The sequence below is a fragment of the Neovison vison genome, chromosome 2 (genome assembly GCF_020171115.1).
Source record: "Neovison vison isolate M4711 chromosome 2, ASM_NN_V1, whole genome shotgun sequence".
Taxonomy (NCBI): Eukaryota; Metazoa; Chordata; class Mammalia; order Carnivora; family Mustelidae; genus Neogale; species Neogale vison.
Window position 1 is genome coordinate 214875348 of NC_058092.1, and position 23704 is coordinate 214899051.

Below are 23704 nucleotides of genomic sequence, written 5' to 3' on the forward strand. Positions count from 1 at the left end.
GCCGGGTGATCTGCGGATGGGAAACCCCAGTCGTTTAGGCACCCCTCCGCTCAAGTCACTCCCAAACCAGACAATTCTTGGGGAGGGGTGCCGCGGGCAGGGAGCGGCTTCTAAGCAAATCGCTTTGTCTCCGCGTCCTAGGTCCGCCGCGCGCGCAGCTGCAGTTGTCACTGCGCTTCCCCGCCCCCGCTTCTGGATGCCCCCCTTTCCTCTCTCCACCAGACCCGGAGCAGGAGCTCCGCCCCCAACGCGCCGCCCCAGCCCCGGCGCTTTAAAACCCGGTGCACACCGCCCAGCCGCGCCCCGTCTGGCGCACCTCTCCTCTCCTCTGTATCTTCAGCCGCAGCCGCTCTCCCGGCCCTGGTCCCGGCACCATGAGCTTCGGCTCGGAGCACTACCTGTGCGCCTCCTCCTCCTACCGCAAGGTGTTTGGAGATGGCTCTCGTCTGTCCTCGCGCCTCTCCAGCGCCGGTGGCGCGGGTAGCTTCCGCTCGCAGTCGCTGTCCCGCTGCAATGTGGCCTCCTCGGCCGCCTGCTCCTCGGCCTCGTCGCTTGGCCTGGGCCTGGCCTACCGCCGGCCCCCCGCGTCCGACGGGCTCGACCTGAGTCAGGCGGCGGCGCGCACCAACGAGTACAAGATCATCCGCACCAACGAGAAGGAACAGCTGCAGGGCCTCAACGACCGCTTCGCCGTGTTCATCGAGAAGGTGCATCAGCTGGAGACGCAGAACCGCGCGCTCGAGGCCGAGCTGGCGGCGCTGCGGCAGCGCCACGCCGAACCGTCGCGCGTCGGCGAGCTCTTCCAGCGCGAGCTGCGCGACCTGCGCGCGCAGCTGGAGGAGGCGAGCTCGGCGCGCGCGCAGGCCCTGCTGGAGCGCGACGGGTTGGCGGAGGAGGTGCAGAGGCTTCGGGCGCGCTGCGAGGAGGAGAGTCGAGGGCGAGAAGGCGCCGAGCGCGCGCTGAAGGCGCAGCAGCGCGACGTGGACGGTGCCACCCTCGCCCGCCTGGACCTGGAGAAGAAGGTGGAGTCGCTGCTAGACGAGTTGGCCTTTGTGCGCCAGGTGCACGACGAGGAGGTGGCTGAGCTGCTGGCCACGCTGCAGGCATCGTCGCAGGCCGCGGCCGAGGTGGACGTGGCTGTCGCCAAACCAGACCTGAGTTCGGCGCTGAGGGAGATCCGCGCCCAGTATGAGTCCCTGGCTGCCAAGAACCTCCAATCAGCCGAGGAGTGGTACAAGTCCAAGTTTGCCAACCTGAACGAGCAGGCAGCGCGCAGCACGGAGGCCATCCGGGCAAGCCGCGAGGAGATTCACGAGTACAGGCGTCAGCTGCAGGCACGCACCATCGAGATTGAGGGGCTGCGTGGGGCCAATGAGTCCTTGGAGAGGCAGATCCTGGAGCTGGAGGAGCGGCACAGTGCAGAGGTGGCTAGCTACCAGGTAAGGGCTGAAACGCTGCAAAGGGAGGGGCGCCCTGACCTCTCCCCCACCTACCTATGCCTTCCCACACAATTGGGGCCCAGGAACTGAGAGGAACGGGGGTGGGTGGGTGGGTGGAGGAAGGACCCCAACTGGAGGTGCTGACAAACAAAAGCCCAGGAGTCTACACTGTTCATTCTTGAGTCCCGGTCACCCTCTTTCTTTGCCCGTCAAGTCCCTGTCCGAGCCCTTTTAGAAAAAACCCTTAAGCTTATGTTTTTCAGAATCCAGAAATCTAATTTATTCCTCTCTGTCCGCAAGTGGACATAAACACCCTGGTGACCTGAAGAACAGTCCCCCATCCAAAGTAGAGGTGAACCCAATGCGGTTGGGATACAGTCTCTCATGTTGGCAGTGCTGTCTCGGCTGTCTGGATTGTTAGGTAGATTTTGGAAGGCTGTCTGTGTGCCCGGAATTGCGCTAGAGAGAATGCCAGACTGACTATGGTATGTACTAGGGAGAAGAATGCTGGATCCTTCTGGGAAGGGTTTCTGCTCAATCATTTTCTTGAGTTTTGCCTTCAAAAGAGTAGAGATTGGGAGCCAAGGAGCTGAGAGATTGAGCAAGTTACAACCGCCCTTCTCTACCCTCTTCCCCTTCCAAGACAGACAGACAGACAGACAGACACACACACACACACACACACACACACACACACACACACACACACGAGTTTCCTTGTCGATCTGCTGCTGGTATTTCTTCCTAAAGGAAGCTTTTACCAGTTAGCAAATAGGAATGGCGTGGGCGCTGTCCGAGGTGCTGATCCAGAGTGCTTTCCATATGTGTCTCCCCAATCATGCCCTAGTTATGACTCTCTAGGTAATTAACTGCTTTGTTGGTTTTTTTTTTTTCTTCTGCAACGCCATCACATCAGTCTTGGCTATCTTCAATCAAAGGTCACCTCATAGCATCAATTTTCACTGTCATGGATGGCTTACAACTTAGCAAAAAACACCTAATCTGCTCAGCAGCAGTGAGGTCCCACTTGAAAATTCACATCTCCTTAACAATTTTCCATCCTCAATGTATGTGATAAATCACAGAGATGGTTGATTCTATCTTTGTTATAGGCCACTTATTTTTTTTCCATCTTTCCATGTCTCCTAAGCTCCTTTGAAGGTGTTAATTGGATCTTTCTTCCTTTTCTCTCCAAACAAAGACCATGGCATCTTATGACCACAAAGAGTACAGAGACAGGAGAAAAGAAAGGAATCTAAATAGTGTTTCAGTTTCAAGGTCCAATCAAAGCTCCATTGGGTGGAATGGTACTAATTCAGAAATTCTGGCCGAAATCGAAGTTTACATTTGATGAAATTAATAGGGCTTGGAAACATTAATAAAAAAGAACAAAGAGAGGAGTAAAACCTCAAAAGTACTGTTTTAGTCTATAGCTGAGGAATTATTATTGGCGTGCAGGTGTTTATTGTCTATTAAAACTGCTCCATTTGCTAAAAGAAGAAAGCTTGCCTGGACCATTTGTTTGAGTCATTTGGAATTACAGTACTATTCAAGTAAATACTTCTATTCTGCTTCAAAAGCTGTAACTTGAATTTTTCACTGTATGGCCTAGCTCCTGCATGGCCTGAATTAATCACATTTAGTTAACTGAGATTTCATGTATTCTTCTAGAAGCCTCAAAAGATGAGCTGGGGGGGTCTTCTGAAGGGCTAGCCCAGTCTTTCTACAAAAAGGCTAACTTACCTGCAACTACAACTGCCATCTGAATTGGTCTTTGCCATGCCCTCTGTTTGCTTGGTCTAGCCCTACACCCTAAGAGATAGTGACAGTATTGTCTGACTTGTTTTGTTTCCTTTAAACGGCTTTCAGTGTCAGACAATAGGAAGGTCATCCAGACACGGTCTGCAGGAAGCAAACAAAAACCCTCCAGAAACTGCAGCATCTGCGTCTCTGCAGTGTGCCCCTGTCCATGTTGGTCTTCAGAGCCTCAGTGGACCTGCTGGTGGAATGGAAGACCAGCTGAGACAACAGAAAGCTATTTCCTACCCCTTGGGACTTCAGGCTGAGGAGGGGCTCACACCCTCACCTGCCAAACCTGAAGGCCTGAAGTCACAAGGGTATCCTCTGGCTGTTTTCTCTAACAATTTTAGCAGTGCTGGCCTAGATGAAAAGCCTCCTTCTCCACGGTGAAATTCAGCCATTGTTTTCGTGCCCTCTCCCCCCTCCCCTTCCACTTGCAGTAATGGGAGGCTGTTCTCTTTCTTCTGCTTCAGAGATTAGTGATAGGCCCATTTTCCTTTGCAAGCTTACCACCCTCTAAGAGGCAGAGGAAAGCTCCATTAAAGTGACATTTTCCCTGCCTAGAATGCTGACAGGCTATTCAAGGATAGAAAGCTTATTACAGTTTTGAAAGGGTAAAGAATGATTCAAGGTGACATAGTAAGTACACAATGATATATGAGATTGTCCAAATCAGGTGACAGGAGAAATTATGAGGAGCTAGGGCCATTGTCTTCAAAAGCCAAATGTAGCCACCCTCTATAGCTGAACCTTTTTCCATTTCTGACCCAGGGTGAATCTGGTTCCTGTATACTGCTCTACCACCATTAGAGGCCCTGCTCTCCCAAAGATGCATAAGGATATTTTTGCAGGATACTGGAGGCCCTGGCCCTGTACTCTGGTCAGTCTTGGAAAGCTGGAGCTTTCCTTGAAAGACATTACAGAACAATCAAGCTCACCATTAGTTAAATGCTCCCCAGGGAGAAAAGCCAATTCTGCCCTCTTCTCTCTAGTATGAGATTGGAATACAACCTAATGAAATAGCATAAAGGGGTTGGCCCCTTGGAGGTTGGGCGTGCCACTGGCTGCTTATAAATCTATGGCTTGATAGATTTCTCTCTGAAACTAGAATCCAAGAAGAAACTACATTTTTTCCTGTTTTTCCTTTTAACTCTTCCATGTGTTTTTAGTTTTGTTTTTGCCCCCCCCCCGCCTCATTGTATTACTGTAACCAAGGCCACCTTGATAGCTCCTCTACAGAAATAAATTTAAACTTGCAGTTCCTAAACCCATTGATCCACCAAGGCCACTTGGGGGCTTAACAAAAAGATTCTCAGGCCTACTCCCAAAGATTTGGATTCAGTGGTTCACAGGTACGGCCCAGGAATATGCATTTTCAGTAAAAGCCCTGCACCCTATTGTCCTTGGGCTGATTTGGCAGTGCACTAACCTATACCACACTTCACAATATAAACCAGCTCATAGAAAGCAAGAAAAAGAAAGGAAGCAAGCAAGCAAGCCAAGACAGGAGGGAGAAGAAGGCATATGGGTAGTCCACCTATAAAAATCCTCTCTCCTCGCCCAGTGATTCTGGAGGGGCTCTTTCATTCAGACTGTGCTGCTGCGCTCACTACTACTGCTCACCTGGCTGAGGGCTCCCAAAAGTGATGAAATCCATAGCACTATTTGTGGTTCCATTCCTCCACTGCAGATGTGTGTATGGCGTGGTCTTTCTCTTATTCCAGGCCCTGCATCCTTCCAGCCCTTGGGAAGATGCTCAGCACTTGTTTTAGCTACTACTCCAGGAGAGACCCCAGCTGGACTTGGGAGTGCCTCTGCCATTCCCTCAGGCTAAGCCAACAGCAGCTGCGTTGTTGGGGGAGGGGGCAGACTGCAGCACTCGGCTCAGATTTCCAGCTGGAGGCCATCTTTGGCAGGGCTTTTGAAGGGCAATGCAAGACAGTCTGGTGTGGGCTGAAGACAGCACAAACAAAGGGACTAGACGTTGAAGAGCAATGGTCAGCAGTCAGCCCCGTTCCTTCTGAAAGGAGCAGAGTCATGCTTTTTGTCTACTCTGATCCATAAAATAGACATGTGAAATGTGTAACATAAAAATTCAGGAAAATCTCTATCTAGAACTCAGCTCCCAACAACCTTTTATTCAGCAAACACAGCTCTGAAACAAAAATGTTGCTTTTAGAAAGGACCTTACTAATCTGCTGATGAAACAAAACGTCCATGTTCAAATCACATATAGGGAAGCTGACCCCTCTGATGCTCCTAACTTACTAATTCTTACTTTTCATGATTCTAAAGGACGTTGTCTTTTGAATTTGAAGCATGCTGCAAGATAGAGAAGAGGGACCAATGGAGTCAGCCATCATGGAGAAAGAGTAGCTTAGTTCAACTTTCAGAACAAAGAAAACCAATAAATAGCAAGCACTAATTCAAACACTGCTCTTTGGGGCCATTTAGGGTAGAAATAAATAATCTGACATACCTTAGTTGACAAAGACATCATAGAATTATAGAAAAATAATTGCTCATTATCATAACCTGTAGTTGCTAAGAAAGGCTGCATTATGTTTATGTCCTCATTAAGAACGGTACTTCCCCTATGGAGCACCTGGCTGGCTCAGTCGGAGGAGCATGCTACTCTTCATCTCAGGGTCCTGAGTTTGAGCCCCATGTTGGGTGTAGACAGTACTTTAATAAAAAAATATTTTTAAAAATGGTACAAACCCCTTTAGGAAGGCTTTTTTTCCCCAAAATCATTATTTAAAAAAAATCTGGTGCTTTAAGGAATATGCCTTCAACTATCTAATATTATCGTCTTATTATACATTGTTTTCCTTGGTAATCCAGGAGGTTGCAGGGAGGCCTCATGATTAATTCATCCATGTGATTAAAAGGGTATAGACTCACATGGTGTGATACTAACAATTTATTGACCAATTTTTACGTGACAAGTGCTGTTTTAATACCTGTTACCTAATTTAACAGATAATGGACTCATATAACAATGTGAGGTGCTTAATTTGAACTCCCAACTTGAGGATCTCAGAACACCTCAGAAAAGAATGTTATAATTTTCCATATATAGAAATGGAAATTTTGAAGAGACTAAAATATAGAAAACTGACTGGGGCGTGTTGGATATTTGAGGCAGGGCAAGAAATGCAACCCTAAGATCCCTGATGAAATCCTCCTCTTTTCCTCAAATTTCATTTCTCCTGTCCCTTGCCTACTGAGAGGTCTTCCTCCCTCTCCCCTTTCCCACAGTAATATCGCTTCTCTTACTGCCCCCCCCCCCAGTGCATCACTAGCAGACTTGCTTGTAGGTTAGTTTAACCTCAGCTAACAACTGTCAAGTAAAATGTTTGGTAAAAATCATTTTGAGCCCTGATGATCTCTTAACACACTTTGGAATATTTCCATCACTATCCGTATAGTATACATTTTCCCCACTGCTTGTCATTCCTTGCTCTGTACCTATTGGTTAATTGAGTTTCTCCCTTGTGGCATTCCCATCAATATTTAGAGAAGAGGTAGGAGGTATGAATTTTCATTCTTTCTGCAGATTCTCTTGATTTGGGAGTTTGCACCTCCCAATGTTACCAGCCCTGCTTTCCACCATCACTTCGTCATCCCCACACCGGAGGTTACAAGGATCCCTCACCACTTACCTCTTGAGGTTTCTTATGTTTATCTGCATCACTGTTTCACAGAATTTACTCTGAATTGCTATGTTCTTCATGTCGACAAAGTTGCAACTGAATTATATGGGTTATTTGCTCACATCTTTTCAGGGCAGAGGAAAAGAGGCGCTGGTGTAGCACGGTTCATTCATTTAACGATGACTCACAGGCCATCAACAATGTGCATTGCGCTAGGCTCTGGGCTTTCAGTGGTGAACCATACAGAATCAGCCCCCATTTCCACATCGAGTACATTCCAGAGCAGTCATTCTCTGATAGGAGTGACTTGCCTTCCGGGGGACATTTAGCAGTGTCTGGGGACATTGTTGGTTATCACAACCAGGAGGGAGAGTACTTGCTAAACACCCTCCAATTCACAGGACAGCCCCCGACAGCAAAGAATGATCCAGCCCCAAATGTCAACAGTGCTAGGTGGAAAAACCATGAGATAGAGGAAGGTAACAGAAAATAAATTAGTAAAGTAATAAATAAATGAAAGAATTTCGGATAATGATAACGCAGAGCGGCCAGTTCAAGTTTATGCTTTCTTTTAATTTGTCCTCCCGCTGGAGGTGCCTTTTTCTCATTTTCATGATGCCCCTTCCCATGCTAGCCACTGCCCCGGCTTGAGGTAAACTAGGCTGCTTAATTTGGACACAAAGGAAGACTGACTAGAGGGCATTTGAACTGAATCTTCAGTGACTGAGAGTCAGCCACAGAAGACCCACTACAGAACATTCCAAACAGACGAAATAGCTAGCTTAAAGAGGGGCCTGGAGCAGAAGTGAATTTAGCATAAGGAGTAAAAGAGAAAGCCCAGGTCGCTGAAACCCTTTGAGGGTTTAATCCAGGCCATGCTGAGGAGTTGGGACTTTATTGTAAAGCTGTTAGAGGGTTTCAGACAGGTGAGCGACTAGATCTGCTGTGTTTTCAAAAGACCCTTTGGGGGCGCCTAGGTGGCTCATTTAGTTAAGCAGCGGACTCCTGGTTTTAGCTCAGGTTGTGATCTCATGGGTCATGGAATCAAGCCCAGAGCTGGGCTCTGTGCTCAGTGGGGAGCTTGCTTGAAGATTCTCTCCTGCTGCACCCCCCACCCCCACACTGAGTGTGCACGCATGTGTGCTCTTTCTCTCTCTCTCTCACGCTCTCTCAAATAAAAAAATATTAAAAAAAAAAAAGTTTAAAAGACCCTCTGGCTGCTCAAGGATCAAAGATTAAAGTTATTTATGGGGGGGGCCGCCTGGGTGGCTCAGTGGGTTAAAGCCTCTGCCTTTGGCTCAGGTCATGGTCCCAGGGTCCTGGGATCGAGCCCCACGTCCAGTCCGGCCCCCTGCTTGGTGAGGAGCCTGCTTCCTCCTCTCTCTCTCTGCCTGCCTCTCTGCCTGCTTGTGATCTCTGTCTGTTAAGTAAATAAATAAAATCTTTAAAAAAAAAAAGTTATTTTTTGGGTACCCAGGTGGCGCAGTCAGTTAAGCCTCAGACTTTTGGTTTCCACTTAGGTGGTGAGCTCAGCCAGGATCGTGTGACAGAGCCTTACACTGGGCTCTGAGGGGAGTCTGCTTTGAGTTTCTCTCTCCTTCTCCCCTCCCCTTCCTGCTTGTGCTCTCTCTCTTTCTCTCTCAAATAAATAAAATTTAAGAAAAAAATTTTAAGCTATTTTTCTTCTGGGTCTGCACCTGAAAGAATTTGAAGCAAAACTATTATATGGACATAGTTTCTTTTTAATTTATTTTCAAAGATGTTATATATTTGGGAGAGAGAGAGAAATGGCAAGTGGGGGGAGGGACAGATGGAGCAGATCCCAAGCAGACTCTGCATTGAGCGCAGAGCCCAATCCAGGGGTAGACTTAACCACACCGAGATCATGACCTGAACTGAAATCGAGAGCTGGCTGCCCAACCGACTGAGCCCACCCAAGTGCCCCCTAGTTTCTTTCTTAAAAGTCTAATTTCAGGGGCGCCTCAATGGCTCAGTGGGTTAGGCCTCTGCTTAGGCAGAGGTCGTGATCCCAGGGTTCCGGGATCGAGCCCCACATCGGGCTCTCTGCTCCGCAGGGAGCCTGCTTCCTCCTCTCTCTCTGCCTACTTGTGAGCTCTGTCTGTCAAATAAATAAATAAAATCTTTAAAAAAAAAGTCTAATTTCAGCCTGCCATTTGGATTTTTAAAATTCTGTGGAGTATTTCTGCTTCCTCCTTGCCTGCTGCATAAAATGCTTTCAGTAAGGTGATCTAGCAGCAGACTTCCAAGAAACCATCCAGACGGATGGAGGCAGAGTGGACTTGCTATCTTCTCTGTGCTTTTCACAGTTGGAATTTTCTGAGTCTAAACCCCTAATCTGAAGCTTTGGGTTTTGGAAAGGACATACAACAGCTGAATTATTCAGTAGCAATACAATAAGCAAGGGAGGGAGGAGAAGTAAGTTGTGGGTTTGGGGGTTTTTTTTTCTAAGTTTTTTTTTTTTAAAGATTTTATTTATTTATTTGACAGAGAGAAATCACAAGTAGATGGAGAGGCAGGCAGAGAGAGGGGGGGAAGCAGGCTCCCTGCTGAGCAGAGAACCCAATGCGGGACCCGATCCCAGGACCCTGAGATCATGACCTGAGCCGAAGGCAGGGGCTTAACCCACTGAGCCACCCAGGCGCCCTTTTTTCTAAGTTTTTACTTAAATTCCAGTCAGTTAATATACAGCCTGGTATCAGTTTCAGGTGCCTGTTTAACAAGAGAGAGAGAAAATACCTCCCTGGTGTGCATTTGAGAAGCACAAATGCAGTAGAAGTTGCCAACCCTTACCATGCATCTGAGTCTCCTGGGGACTTTGTGAAACAATGCAGAGGCAGGGACCTCACCCCAGAACGAGCAAATCAGAATCTGGGCCGGAGGACAGGCCTAGATTTTTAATGTGTCATCAGGGTTGAGAATCCTTGTTTTGTGGAAATCTCACTGCATTGCAGCTGATTCAAAGATGCTGGATATGTCACTTTTCAGGATAGCATCGGGCAGCTGGAAAATGACCTGCGGAACACCAAGAGTGAGATGGCCCGCCACCTTCGGGAATATCAGGATTTGCTCAATGTCAAAATGGCTCTTGATATTGAGATAGCCGCTTACAGGTATTTCAAAGGGCATGCTCCCCCAAGCAGATCCAGCCACCTGGGGCAACGCCCCCCAAATAAGTGGATAAGTGGTTTTATAGTCTCTCCAATTTCTGATGGGTGAGAAGGGATGAGGAAAATCATCTCTGGCCCCTTGCAGGGGAGCTAACTTCTCTGTCCCTCAACTTGTTTGTATCCCAACTCCACCCTACTAGTCCTGGAGTGGTCTACCTGCCTCTGCTAGGATTGAAGGAGATAATGTTGAGTATTCATTTTTAAAGATTCTAACTTAAAAAAAAAAAAAATAGGGCTTACACAACATAGAACATCCTAACAGGTGAAGTATCCCTCTGAATTTCTTCTGAATGTTCAAGCAAACATTTGCCTTTAAAAAAAGGTAATAACTGGGGGCCTGGGTGGCTCAGTGGGTTGGACCTCTGCCTTCGGCTCAGGTCATGATCCCCGGGTCCTGGGATCGAGCCCCGCATCGGGCTCTCTGTTCAGCGGAGAGCCTGCTTCCCCTCTCTCTCTGCCTGCCTCTCTGCCTACTTGTGATCTCTCTCTGTCAAATAAATAAATAAAATCTTTAAAAAAAAGAAAAAGGTAATAACAGTAGCTACTATTTTCTGAATGGCTACTATGTTCCAGGCACTATTAGATACTGTATTTAAATGATCTATTATCTGGTCATATTATTTCCATTTTGCAGAGGAGGAAAATTGAACCACAGACTGACCATGTAACTTGTTCTGAGTCATGGTGCTGGTAAAAGGAAGAGCTCAGCTTCAACCCTGATCTGAGAATTCTTTTTCTTTTACATTATATATACTTCTTCAAAACAAAACTCCAAGAGTATGTGATAGTGTCTTGAGTTTCTGGTTTTAAAGAAAAGATGATAAGCAGTATTAGAGATAAGAAAAAAAGGCATTGGACCCATTGCTATGATGCTCATTAGGCTAAGCTAAGAAAAAATCTGGTATCTGAAACAGTTGAATTCACTGGTTTTTGAAGTTGCTGTTTCCCTTTGTACTCCTCTACATTGAAAAAAAAGTACAAATCTCAAGTTCAGGCTAAATGAGGCATCTCCTTCTTCCTCTGTGGGCTTCTCACCTCCTTATCCCTGTGGCACTTAAGGTTCTAATTAGTAAAATTACTTCTCCTTAGAGCTTTGTAAACTCTAAAGTGCCAGAAATGGGTGTGATGAGGCCAAGGGAAATTGTACAAAAATTCCTTTTTGAATGTATTCATGAATAGGGTAGGTTTCCCTTTGATGGTGCTTTAAACACAGCTGATGCTAAAGGTGTGTGAGTGTGTGTATGTGTGCACATGCATGTGTGCATGTATGTGAACATATGTATGCATGTGCTAGATCAACTCCCAAGTCTTTGAACCTTGGAAGACAATATTTATTGGTCTCAACCTCACAAAGAAACTGCAGAGACTTTTGGAATCTTTCTAAAATGAATAGAAGATGGAGGGTTAAGTCGTTTTTTGTTTTTCTTTTTCTTTTTTTTTTTTTTAAATTACAAGTTGACTTCCTAAGACTTTTTCTCTGTTGGATTTACAGGAAACTGCTGGAAGGTGAGGAGACACGTTTTAGCACCAGTGGATTAAGCATTTCAGGGCTGAATCCACCCCCCAATCCGGCTTATCTGCTCCCACCTAGAATCCTCAGTTCTACAACCTCCAAAGTCTCATCCACTGGGCTGTCCTTTAAGAAAGAGGAGGAGGAGGAAGAGGAGGCTTCTAAGGCAACCTCTAAGAAAACCTCCCAGATAGGGGAAAGTTTTGAAGAAATACTAGAGGAGACCGTAATATCTACTAAGAAAACCGAGAAATCAATTATAGAAGAAAGCACCACTTCAAGCCAAAAAATATAATTCTGTCGCTTTAAAAAAAAAAAAAGTTAATGCTTAAGAGGGGATAATATGCATTTGACTTGTTAAAGAGCCTATTCCTGAACCAAAACACCTGTCACCACTAGAAAATGTCTTCAAGGCTTCAGTCTCCTACCTAGCATTGAACACTCCACTTTCTCTAATAAGACAACTACCCCTTAGGTTGGAGCAAAGTGCAGTCCTAGCGCAAATAACAGAGGAGTTATCTAAGAACTCAGCTTTCTCACTTAAAGCTCAGGCTTCACAGCGTTAGATGATTCAGGTACAGAGGAAGTACAAACTAAGGTGCTAAATCTGTGATCATCGTCATTTGCTGTGAATTGAAATTAAAATTTACATTCACTCACTATACCCAGACCTCACCCGGCCCTATAGTCTCATTCTAGGTACCTAAAACATAAGATCACTGCCAAAGATAAACCAATGGTCCACATCCAACAACAGCACTCCGACGAAACTGCTTCACAAGTGATAGGTGTTTGTTTAATAGAAACTTCCTCCATCCCCTCGAAATTCCATCTATCCTTTTCTTCCATTCAGGAGAAAAAAAAAAAAAGCTAGTGTAGTATTCTTCCCCCTTAAAAACAGTTAGGTTCTTCTCAAAAGAACTTAATTTACCCCCTTTAGGTCTCTTTGTTCAATGGGTAAAATTAGATGCATGTTGACCATTTCTGTGATTCGTGTAATGACTTCTTCCTACCCATTTCACGTCCTTCCAATTCTGTAAGTGAAGAAAAATGGCAGTGATGAGTTTTAAGGGTTGTCCCCAACAAATAATGAAAAGAGTCCCTAGATTTTAGGCTTTCAACTTTTTCAAATCCACTTAATTTAGGGAGAAAAAAAGTATGAAGAATGTAGTTGTTCACTTTAACTTTAGAAACACGGTCATAGTGCCCCAAGCTGTGATTAAGCTGACCTTAGATTTAGTAGTAGAAGCTAGAAGAGGTGAGTATTTGTGTGAATGGAAAAAGTCGAGGTCTCATTGATCCGTGTGAGTTCATTTGTGGTGATCTAGAATTAGCTGTTTCAGGCCCTTGCCCTTAGAACACACATAGCCCCTTTCTCACTGTCTCGGTCCTAAAGAAGCCTTGCTTTCACTCTCCTTTGCCTTGTAAGAGTGCTGAGTGTAATTACTTTATCACCAGGACACAATGCTACTGCCCAAAAGTAACAGGAATCGCTTCTGGTCAATCACCACCACCAGCAAACATAAAAATGAAATCCTTCTCTTTTTTCTAAAAGAGCCCTGCCCCCACGGTTTTCCCATTGCTGCATGGCTGGTGGGGTCTCCTTTCCCTGCTGGAGAGGCAGTGACGCTCAGGCTAGAGAAGGGCACACGTGCTCCTACTTGTGTGCAAGAAAGGACACTCTGCAGAGTCCGCTTTTCACCTGCCCGACCGTGTAGCAGCCGCATTGCCCCACCTTCCACATGTGCCAAGTTCGATGTAGGGCTAAGTCTGTCCTGCAGTCCCTTCCGCCAGACCTAAGAGTTGCTTTGTCTGTCACGCACCTCTGCTGCAAGTACTGCTGTGATAGGGCGTGATTCCTGAACTTTCTTATCCTCAGACCTGCTTCCGCAGTTCAGGGAACTGGAAAGATACTTTCTCTTCCTCCTTTCCCTCACTCCATCCCTGTCTTTACTCCCCACACTTACTGTAACACGTTAGTAAGATAAGAATTAAAAGTCACACGAATCCCACCAACATAATGTGTTCTGTGGTTTTTGCGGCTACAGTAGAGAAAAGTGCTGTTTTGGGGGCTCCTGGCTGGCTTAGTTGGTGGAGCATGTGACTCAGTCTCAGGGTTGTGAGTTCAAGCCCCACGTGGGGCCTAGAGCTTACTTAAAAAAGAGAGGGATGCCTGGGTGGCTCCGTCAGTTAAGCATCTACCTTTGGCTCAAATCATGATCTCGTGGTCTTGGGGTTGAGCTCTGTGATGGGCACCCTGCTCAGTGGGGAGTCTGTTGCTCCCTCTCCCTCTGCCTCTGCCCCTGCTCATGCTCTCTCTCTCTCAAATAAAATCTTTAAGAGAGAGAGAGAGAAGCACTGTTCTGGTTCAGTAAGACAGCTGGACCCCAAATAATTTTGGAATTGTATATTCTCTGCTTTTGCATCCGTGTTTACATGGGAAGCCTGGGTGGCTCAGTCGGTTAAGCATCCACATTTACAGTTTTGGTTTTTTTTCCCTTGCCAAGGCTTTGGAGTTCTATAGTCTGCGTGTGTTCACACTGTCTCAAACACATAATGCACTAAGTGGTCAGTTTATGGCAAGGAGTGGAGAAATCAAACAAATGATGCAAGACAATACGTTCTGTGCCTGGATAATGATTCAACTAGCTTAACTTGAACATTTCTGAGAATGAAGTGGCAGAACGCATATGGTAAAAGGTAATTCAAACCAGTATCTTGTCTCTTTTTTTGAAGATGCGTTTATATTTCTGCAGAACCCATATGTTTAATTAGCCCATTGGCAGCAGTAATAGAATTTTCCTCTACTGTAATGATTCTTAACCCTTTATGGATTACAGACCCCTTGTAGAAAGCTATGGACATTTCTCCCAGAAAAATCCACACACAAAGCTTTGTAATATCAAGAGGCTTGGGGTTTCTTGTTGAACCATCTGCCTCTGGTGTCCGGAAGTCCATGGACTTCCAAGTTGGGATCCCCTAATGTCATGTTAGGTTCTGGGATAGAGACTAAATGAGGGGAATACACTGATGTGGGTATGAAGCTGGAGCTTGCTGAATCTTGATCGATACTGTCATTCTCAGTGCATCTGGCTAAGAGTGCTTGCATGCCTTGCAAAGATACATGGATCCTGCTGCTTCGGGAAAAGGGATGTTAGTCCCACACCAACAATGAGAGTTTTATAACAATTAAACATCTTTGAGGACCTCTTAAGGAATGATAATAGTCTCATCAATACATGGGTTTGAAATACAGATATTGGTTGCCACTTCTAAGAATACCATTTCATTAATGGATTCTTCTGGATGCAAAATTGCCAGGCTTTTATTACATTTATATAATTTCTAGCTCTAATTGGCATCTCCTATTTTCAGTGAGTTGCCACTAATTGCCATGAGCTCATTTATAAAGGATTAAAAGCATCTTAAGGAGTTGATGAATCATTAAATCAGTACAATTTCCGTAACAAGGAAACATAGCATTCAGAATCATAAGGCAGGGAAGAGAAGGGAGGGGGAAGGAAGCAACCCCATCAGTTAATGACGGAACAGGACACCACAGTGAGTCTGTGCGATTGTGGGGAAGCCTGTCCATAAAGCACATTAGTGATAACCGATGACGACTTTCAGATTCTTGAGACAATGAGGTTCCCCTGCATCCTGAGACTAATAACAGCTTTAATTTCTTCAGTGCCTGTCTACTATGTGTCAGACACTGTAGTAGGCAGTAAACAGAATTATCTCATTGAAACCTCACAACCACTCTTTAGTTAGTATTTGTAGATCCATTTTACAAATAAAGATATAGAGCCTGGGAATGACGAAGTTAAAACCCTTTGTCTAATGTCACAGAATAAGAGAGCTGGGATTTGAACCCTCGTCTTCAGACTGCAGTGCCTGCTTCTCTTTCCTATATTGCCTCTCTACATAAAAGAAAGTTCTCTTGGGGCGCATGGGTGGCTCAGTGGGTTAAGCCACTGCCTTCGGCTCGGGTCGTGATCTCAGAGTCGTGGGATCGAGCCCCGAGTCGGGCTCTCTGCTCAGCAGGGAGCCTGCTTCCTCCTCTCTCTCTGCCTGCTTGTGCTCCCTCTGTCAAATAAATAAATAAAATCTTTAAAAAAAAAAAAAAAAGAATTCGTTTTACTGCACTGGCTACAGAGGGCGGCAAGATTTGAGCAACTGTCTAGAAACCAGAGTCCAAATTTTAGCTCCAGACTCGATGCAAGTCACATATAGTCCTGCAGGTAAACTTCTAGAACTTACTTGTGAACCCAACCAGGGAGTCCAGAACCACCATTCATGACTCTAGAGGCAAACATGAAATAGTTTGAAAATGTTTTTTTAAAACTCACTGGGCGGTGTCTGAATGAAGCAGTCAGTTGGGCGTTTGACTCGGTTTTGGCTAAGGTCATGGTCTCAGGGTCTTGAGATTGAGGCCCATGTTGGGATCCCCACTCAGTGCTGGTGTCTGCTCGAGTCTCTCTCTCTCTCCCTCTGCCTCTGCCCCCCACCTTGTGTGTGCATGCTCTCTCTCTAAAATAAGTAAATGAATCTAGGGGTGCCTGGGTGGCTCAGTGGTTTAAGCCTCTACCTTCAGCTCAGGTCATGATCTCAGGGTCCTGGGATCAAGCCCCATATCGGGCTTTCTGCTCTGCAGGGAGCCTGCTTCCTCCTCTCTCTCTGCCTGCCTTTCTGCCTACTTGTGATCTTTGTCAAATAAATAAATAAAGTCTTTTAAAATAAAATAAAATAAGTAAATAAATCTTAAAAAAAATTAATTGGAACAGAAAGCAGATTGGCACTTGCCAGGGCTAAAGAGAGGGGGCGATAGGGGGTAACTCTTCAGGGAGCTTGGGGTTTTATTTTGGACACAATGCCCAGCATTGTGAACACTGCACATGCCACTGAATTGTTCACTTTAAAATGACTAATTTTATAACACGTAAATTTCACCTCAATTTAAAAAATCCACTGATAGAGAATTTATGGAGCAGAAAAATATAATTACAAAGTCTACTATACCTTCTGCTCCAGCTGAGACCACTATGTACAGCCAAGCTGGTTCAATCTCAGTGAGAAGGAATTCTATTAGGACAACATAAGCCAGATCTAATAAGAGTATTGATTCCAAAACGGGACCTAGAGAAAAACACCAGAAATGGCTGGATGTAAACAAAAGAAAGAATAGCTAGAAAGGCTGCTTGTTTATGAGCACCCATCATTGATTTCCAGTTGAGATTATATTTATTATTATATCATCAGAAATTTCTAAAGTCCTGGAAAACATCTGAATCATAAGAATACATTTTTCCCCCTGAGGACCAAATAAGCTGGTGTGCCTGAAAGCACAGTAAGTTAAAATGGAAAAAAACCTGAGAGGGGCATTGTAAGATCTTAAAATAGAGCTCATATGAGAAATTTTATTTTTCTTTATAGAACATGCACTACTACTGGCTTGGCAGCATGTTCAAATTTAATGTACAGTTTAGATTGGTCATCATGCCTTTACTATTTTCAAATATCTTATATGGATATGCCATTTACAAAGAGGGGGTATGCTCCTGAATCCTGCCAAACAAAGGACTGTTTTTATTAAATTACCACCCCCTGCTGCAAATCCTCAAAAGATTAGAAAAAACAGTTACTATGTAGATGAAATGACTTCTCTCCTCCTCTATTGATCTCTTAGATGCTTTGATTGAGTGCATGTTTTAATGTTCCAGAAGCATACTAGGTGGGGGTTGTGAGTAGCTAAAATGTATAAATTCTTTCTTACAATCCCTTGGAACACTCAGACACACACACACATATCCCAAGATTGTAATAAGACACAGTGAGTCACACTGCGGATGTTTGAACATGTATGATTCTACAATTCTTCAATGATTCCAAATAATAGGAAATAGAGAAAGCTCAGGATACAAAGGAAAATGGAGATTGATCTTGGAGGGGGTCTCCAGGCCCTCTTCCTCATCGATTAATTATCGTGAATCACTCCATGGCTACTCTCTCCCTGGTGAGGTAAGTGGTCTCTGCTGGGTAGGTCTGAGACACTTCATTCCTGCTCTATCATATCTCTTATTAATAGGGGGTATAGAATGCCAGCAGAGCATAGCCAGAGTCATTAGCATAAGGGCTGGAGTTTTGAAAACAATCAGTAGGTCTAGTTAATTGCTAATTATTGTGCTGGGCAAAAAAGGTATTTTTTCTTGGAAGTGTTCATTATATATTTTTTAAAGTAATCTCTATGCCCAATGTGGGGCTCAAATTCAAGACCCCATGATCAAGAGTTGCACATTCTACCGACTGAGCCAGCCACCTAGGTGTCCCTAAAACAAACTTAAGGAGTCTAAGCTGGCTCAGTCAGTAGAGCATGTGACTCCTAATCTCAGGATCGTGAGTTCAAGCTCCACATTGGGCGTGGAGCCTACTTAAAATTAAAACAAAACAAAACAAATTTAACACACTTAGGTTCATCTCTTATGCTGGGAGTATGAATAAATGAGAAGTCTAACTTCCATTTCCCATGATTTCCTGGCATAAGGATTTATACATGGCATATACAATTCCTGATGTCCTTCAGGGCTAGACAATCTTTGAGCTTCACCTCAAGTCAGCCTGGAGCTCAACAAAAGGAACTCCCGGCAACTGAAACTGTCTATGGACTAACCTAGTCTGCAAAGTATAAGCAGCAGAGTCAAGACTAGAGTTAGGGTGAAAACAGAATCCATGTCTGACTTCAGAGCCTGTGTCCCCCCTACCCCTGAGCCAGTTATCTGTAGAAGGATGTGAAGAAAGAAAATATGCAAGGAAAGAAGATGGGAAAATAAATGGTTCATCATCAATCTTTTAATATTAGTGGACCCCCTTACTCAAGAGAAAGGAACTAATTCAGCAAAGTAATCAAAGAAGTGACTACATAGGGACCACATTTGAACTTGGTAGTAGGCTTATACCAGCTGTGGTCCTGAATGCTTTACATATTCATTAATTCTCATAACAGCTCTTTGAGTTAGGTTCCTTTGCCCCTATTTACAGGTAAGAAAAACTACAGCTCAGAGAAATTATACATGTCTGAGATCATATAACTTGCAAGGAGCAAAGCTGGGAATCAAAACCATGCAGTCTGACTTCAAATTTCATGTCCTTAACCACTATGCATTAATGCCTCTCTGTTTGTCCTGGCAAAACTTCGTCTTCCTTAACCTCTAAATTGAAATATTATTTAATCAGTTTTTCTCTTGGGAAAACATTTTCTTAGAAACCTCTGAAGGCAACAAAGAATCTGTTCTCATTTAAATGAAAATAGTATCACAATAAGAACCTCTGGGAAACCACAGACACCATCAGAACAAAATCAAAATGTAGTAAAGATTAAACCATAATTTCCATTCCATGTAAGTAAATGTTTGGCAAGCTTTCAGGAGATCAATATGACATTTCATTTGTGAAATGACTATTAAGCTCAATAGATGATGAAATATTTCACCAGTCCAGTTTTGAAGAAAGGCCAATAATCAAACTCATGTGCACAACATACTGAAAAGGGATAAAAATGAGGACCCACTCCGGTCATGGCCTCCTAAAGAAAACAAAGGTAAAAATTCAGAATCAAAATCTGCTTGAAACTTCTCTCTTCACAGAGGTTGCAACTATTAGAATTCTAAAGAGAAAAAATTTTAAAATGTAAAATTAGTCACACATACATTTGAAAAGTCGGTTATAACTTGGTGATCCTACAAGAATATTCATCTAGGATTGAATCACAGAGGATATACTTTGAGCAAGAAATATAGGACAGATAAATGGGTCAGAGGTATTAATTTCAAGAATTCAAAGTCATTGCAGGAGAGTCATTGTGTGTGTATGCAAGATCTGTGTTAGTCTGAAGTCGAGAGAAGGAATTGTCAGAGAAGAGTCAAGAATGTATCTCAATCAAAAGGGAAGGGCAAGGGCGCCCGGGGGGCTCAGTGGGTTAAGCCTCTGCCTTCAGCTCAGGTCATGATCTCAGGGTCCTGGGATCAAGTCCCGCATCAGGCTCTCTGCTTGGTGGGGAACCTGCTTCCTCTCTCACTGCCTACTTGTGATCGCTCTCTGCCAAATAAATAAATAAAATCTTAAAAAGAAAAAAAAAAAAAAAAAGAGGGAAGGGCAATGCAGTAGAAGCAGAGGGGAAGCTCAGTGACACCCAAGGTCACCGGAAATGACTTTGGCCTATACTAGAAAGAAAAGATTGGGATGGCAATTAAGGGAGAAACTGGGAAATCTGCCAAGCACATGTCCTGCCAAACTACAACCACCACAAACTATCCATCTGGGCATCTTTGCTTAGTGTCAGTTCAGAGAGGGTGTAGGCAAAACCAAAGGGACCTGCAGCTATGCCAAATGAATCTATTTTTAGCCACTGAAGTTGGGTTCTCGAATTTGTCCTTCATATACCTTACTCACGCAGATTTGGGAATTTAATCTTGTTCCTAATAAAAGTTACTTTTGAAAAAAAACTGTGACCTTATTTCATCTAAACTAAGTGCATGCTGCCAGTGATGGCAGCCAAGCTAACCCTAGGCAACAAGTCAGCCCTTGTTTGTGCTTTTCCCACATCTAAGTCTTTGGCCCTCGGTCACCTGCAGACAGAGACCTTGTCTTGTCTTATCCATAAGTTTTAGCTTCTCTGAGTTAACCCTAAGCAATTGCTTAACCCTCACTCTTGTTTCTGCCCTAGGCCTCTCTCTTGATTCCCTGTCCCATTACCCTCCCAACACTCTGTAGTTGGGTATGCTACCCAGAACTGGACACGACGCGAAGTGGATATTTGAAGTATTAACTCCCTTGATCTGAAACTGTATTTTTGTTGATGGAAGCCCAAGATTGTACTGATTTTAGGGAGTACAGATTTGAAAGCCAATCAATCAGTAATCTTTGTTTACTGCCTAGTAGTAGCAATAAGTCAAATAGATATAACCATGTATGACTTAATTCTTTGGGGTTTTGGAGGTCAAGTCTGGAGGGAGCAAAAATAGAAAAGGTAGAGCTCTTTTGTGACTTTTTTTTTTTTTAAGATTTTATTTATTTATTTGACAGGGTGAGAGCACAAGCAGGAGGAATGGCAGAGGGAGAGGGAGAAGCAGGCTCCCCGCTGAGTACCCCACTGCCCTCCATATGGGGCTGAACCCCAGGAGCAGGGAGCCCAATGCAGGAGTTGATCCTAGGACCTTGGGATCATGACCTGAACTGAAGCTAGATGTTCAGCCAAGCCACCCAGGTGTGCCTCTTTTGACTCCTATAGTATTTTACCAGTAACTGTCTTTTACTAAGATTCTGAGAACTGTGTGTAGCCATAAGCTGTGATTTCCTTGAAGCAGACCACCCCTTTAATTTTAATCTTGTCCACACAATATCTAACAAGAATTTATCAATTCTTTTTGTTCATTGCAGAAGTGTTTATCAAATAATTATATTTAATATTCTACTTTACTAGAAAAACTCATCTACCAAAAAAAAAAATTTTATATGTATATATATATAGTATTTTCCCATGTTACTGAGCCCTTGGAATATTCTGTCTGTATGCCTGAAACCTTGGGCCACACCAGATAGTTTATCCTAACAATGTGACTTATGGTGAATGACTATTTTTGTATACCTGGGGCTCCGGGATATGCTGTATTGGTTTGACCTCTGAGTGGGTGCTGGACTCGCAAAAGCTGAGTCAATCATGGACACTGCAGGATTCCCAAGAAAAACCCTGGACACTAAGGCTCAGGTGAGCTTCTCTGGCTGGCAACAGTTTACCCATGTCACACATCATTGCTGAAAGAATTAAACACTGTCCCCGTGTCTCCACGGGGAGAAGACAACTGAAAGCTTGTGGCCTGGTTTTTCCTGGACTCTGCAGTATACATCTTTTTCCCTTTGCTGATTTTAATCTCTATCCTTTCACTGTAATAAACCATAAGGATAAATATAATGAGTCCTTCCAGTGAACCACTAAACCTGAAGGTAGTCTTGGGGATCCCTGACACAGATATGTTAACGTGGGACAAGAATAAAAATAGTAAGTAATCTGGGCAAGAAACATTTCAGAGGCAATGAACTCCATGGTTGCTATTCTGTCCACTCTCAGGGAACAGCACCTGGTAAAATCAGTGAAGATGTTTATAAAATATCTGTTTGATGGCAGTTTAACTTTAATTTGGATGCCTCATCTCTTAAAGAACTTTGGTTATTTTTCCTTCAATCCACAATAAATATGAACATTTCAGAATAGGTTAAAATAAATTTTTATTAAAAATTTTTATTAAATGTTAGAAGAGATATATATACAATTCACAAATTCTTTACAAAACAATTGCCAAACCTTATTCATTTGTAATTGTTTCTGTGCAGACTTGGAAATTTTATAGTGAAATAGGGTCTATAAAATATTTTTTTTAGAAAGCATCACAATGCTAGTTTTAGGCAAAATAACATTTAAAACTGAAATCTTTGCATGTGAGTGAACTCTCAAGCACCCGTATTTTTTATCCCAGTGACAAAGTAATGGGAAAATGAACATTAAATTGACTGAGGAAACAATGAATAAGTATTCTGTAAACTTGCAAATTCACTCAAGTTTATTACCTTCAGAAGCAGTGGCATTACAAGGTATTGACAACCAAACTATGTACTCAAATAAAATGAATGTTAATCAAATTAACATTCAAAGAATAGAAATAATGTTTCAAAGAGGCACCCCTTGTTGTAAGATCTGTTAAAGAAGTCTCTAGCACACTGAAGGCTTACGGTAATAAACCCTGCAGGAGATAGTCTCTTCACACAGAATGATAATTCATCCCTTTCAGAAGTAAATACCATCTCTGTAGTAGTATTGCTGGTAAATGAAAGATACAAGTTCAAAATATGATGGTAACATACAAAAGTGGTCAACAGTTTTGGTCTTTGTCTGAGAGGTAAACTCTGTAGTTCAGCAAAGACTGGCTTTGAGTCTTCAGTACGAAAGGATGACCGTCCATCCATCCAACCGATACCATTCCAGAGGGCAGAATCCTAACCACCAACTTGAAAGGAATATGGCTCAACAAAGAAGAAAACAGTAACCGATTTACCTCAAAGATTAGGAAGCAAAATCAACATCAAAGTATTTGAAATTACAAGGAATTTAAAAATTTAATGCTTTGAAAATTTCCCCCTGAGCTATGGATGCTTTTTTATATATAGTCTCTAGTAAAACAGACGCATTCTGTCATTCCAAATTGTACTTATAAATGCTATGAATCTTGGTGCTGAAAATACGTACGTTGTGTCTCCAACAGCACAAAGTGGTCGCAATTACATGTTCTGTGGAAATCTTTGGTGAAACGCAATCCTGCAGAAGCCTCCTTATTTTGTTTCCCTCCTCCTAATGCTGCTAGAATCTTCAAGTAATTTTTAAGGGAGAAACTACAAGACCATAATGAAGGACCAGCAGACCATCCTGAAAAGAAAAAAAAAAGTGTTTTGCAGTTAGTTGAAAACCAGTTCTGTAAATGATTAAGTCAGATATGGCTTATTTTTCATAGCCCAACACTAATGTGAAATTCTTTGGTTTAGGGACACCTGGGTGGCTCAGTTGGTTAAGCGGCTGCCTTCAGCTCAGGTCATGATCCCAGCGTCCTGGGATCGAGTCCCACATGGGGCTTCTTGCTCAGCAGGGAGCCTGCTTCTCCCTCTGCCTCTGCCTGCCATTCTGTCTGCCTGTGCTCGCTCGCTCTCCCTCTCTCTCTCTGATAAATAAATAAACTCTCTAAAAAAACAAAAAAAAAAAAAAATTCTTTGGTTTAAAAAAAATAAAGGGTCCAAGATAAATAAACCTGCTCATTCATATTCACCTCATCACCAAACATTCCCTGTCAGTGTGCCTTTTTAATGATTTTTCAGTATGTAACACATACTCTTTTGCACCTACAATACAGTAGCTTTGAGTAAGGGCTTGAGAAATGTTACTGTCTTTTTCTGAGATTCTACATCATATATGTATTGTTCCTCAACTACCCTGGCAGGCTGATCAATGGATTTCCTTTTTTCTTCTCATTTTCCAATCCAAACCACTTCAAGACTTTTTTCCCCACTGAT

General features: G+C 43.6%; 2 protein-coding genes across 4 annotated transcripts in view; one reads left to right on the forward strand and one right to left on the reverse strand.

Moving 5' to 3' along the window:
- Positions 1-348: 348 nt before the first annotated feature.
- INA (internexin neuronal intermediate filament protein alpha) lies at positions 349-13609 on the forward strand. The gene is made up of 3 exons (XM_044240421.1): positions 349-1439; positions 9902-10026; positions 11576-13609. The coding sequence occupies exons 1-3, from the start codon at positions 375-377 to the stop codon at positions 11886-11888; spliced, it is 1503 nt and encodes a 500-aa protein (XP_044096356.1). The 5' UTR covers positions 349-374; the 3' UTR covers positions 11889-13609.
- Positions 13610-21856: 8247 nt separating this feature from the next.
- PCGF6 (polycomb group ring finger 6) overlaps positions 21857-23704 on the reverse strand; it is a 30395-nt gene continuing 28547 nt past the window's right edge. For all 3 annotated transcript variants that reach the window (XM_044240424.1, XM_044240425.1, XM_044240423.1), the window contains one exon: positions 21857-23066. In XM_044240424.1, coding sequence (XP_044096359.1) covers positions 23010-23066 — 57 coding nt within the window. In that variant the 3' untranslated portion in view covers positions 21857-23009. The remainder of the gene's footprint in view (positions 23067-23704) is intronic.

Bases quoted from the DNA above. Each gene is read 5' to 3' on its own strand.
- INA (XM_044240421.1), top strand. From the start codon at position 375: ATGAGCTTCGGCTCGGAGCACTACCTGTGCGCCTCCTCCTCCTACCGC. The intron at 1,440-9,901 runs GTAAGGGCTGAA...GTCACTTTTCAG, and splicing joins CAGAGGTGGCTAGCTACCAG to GATAGCATCGGGCAGCTGGA. The intron at 10,027-11,575 runs GTATTTCAAAGG...TTGGATTTACAG, and splicing joins ATTGAGATAGCCGCTTACAG to GAAACTGCTGGAAGGTGAGG.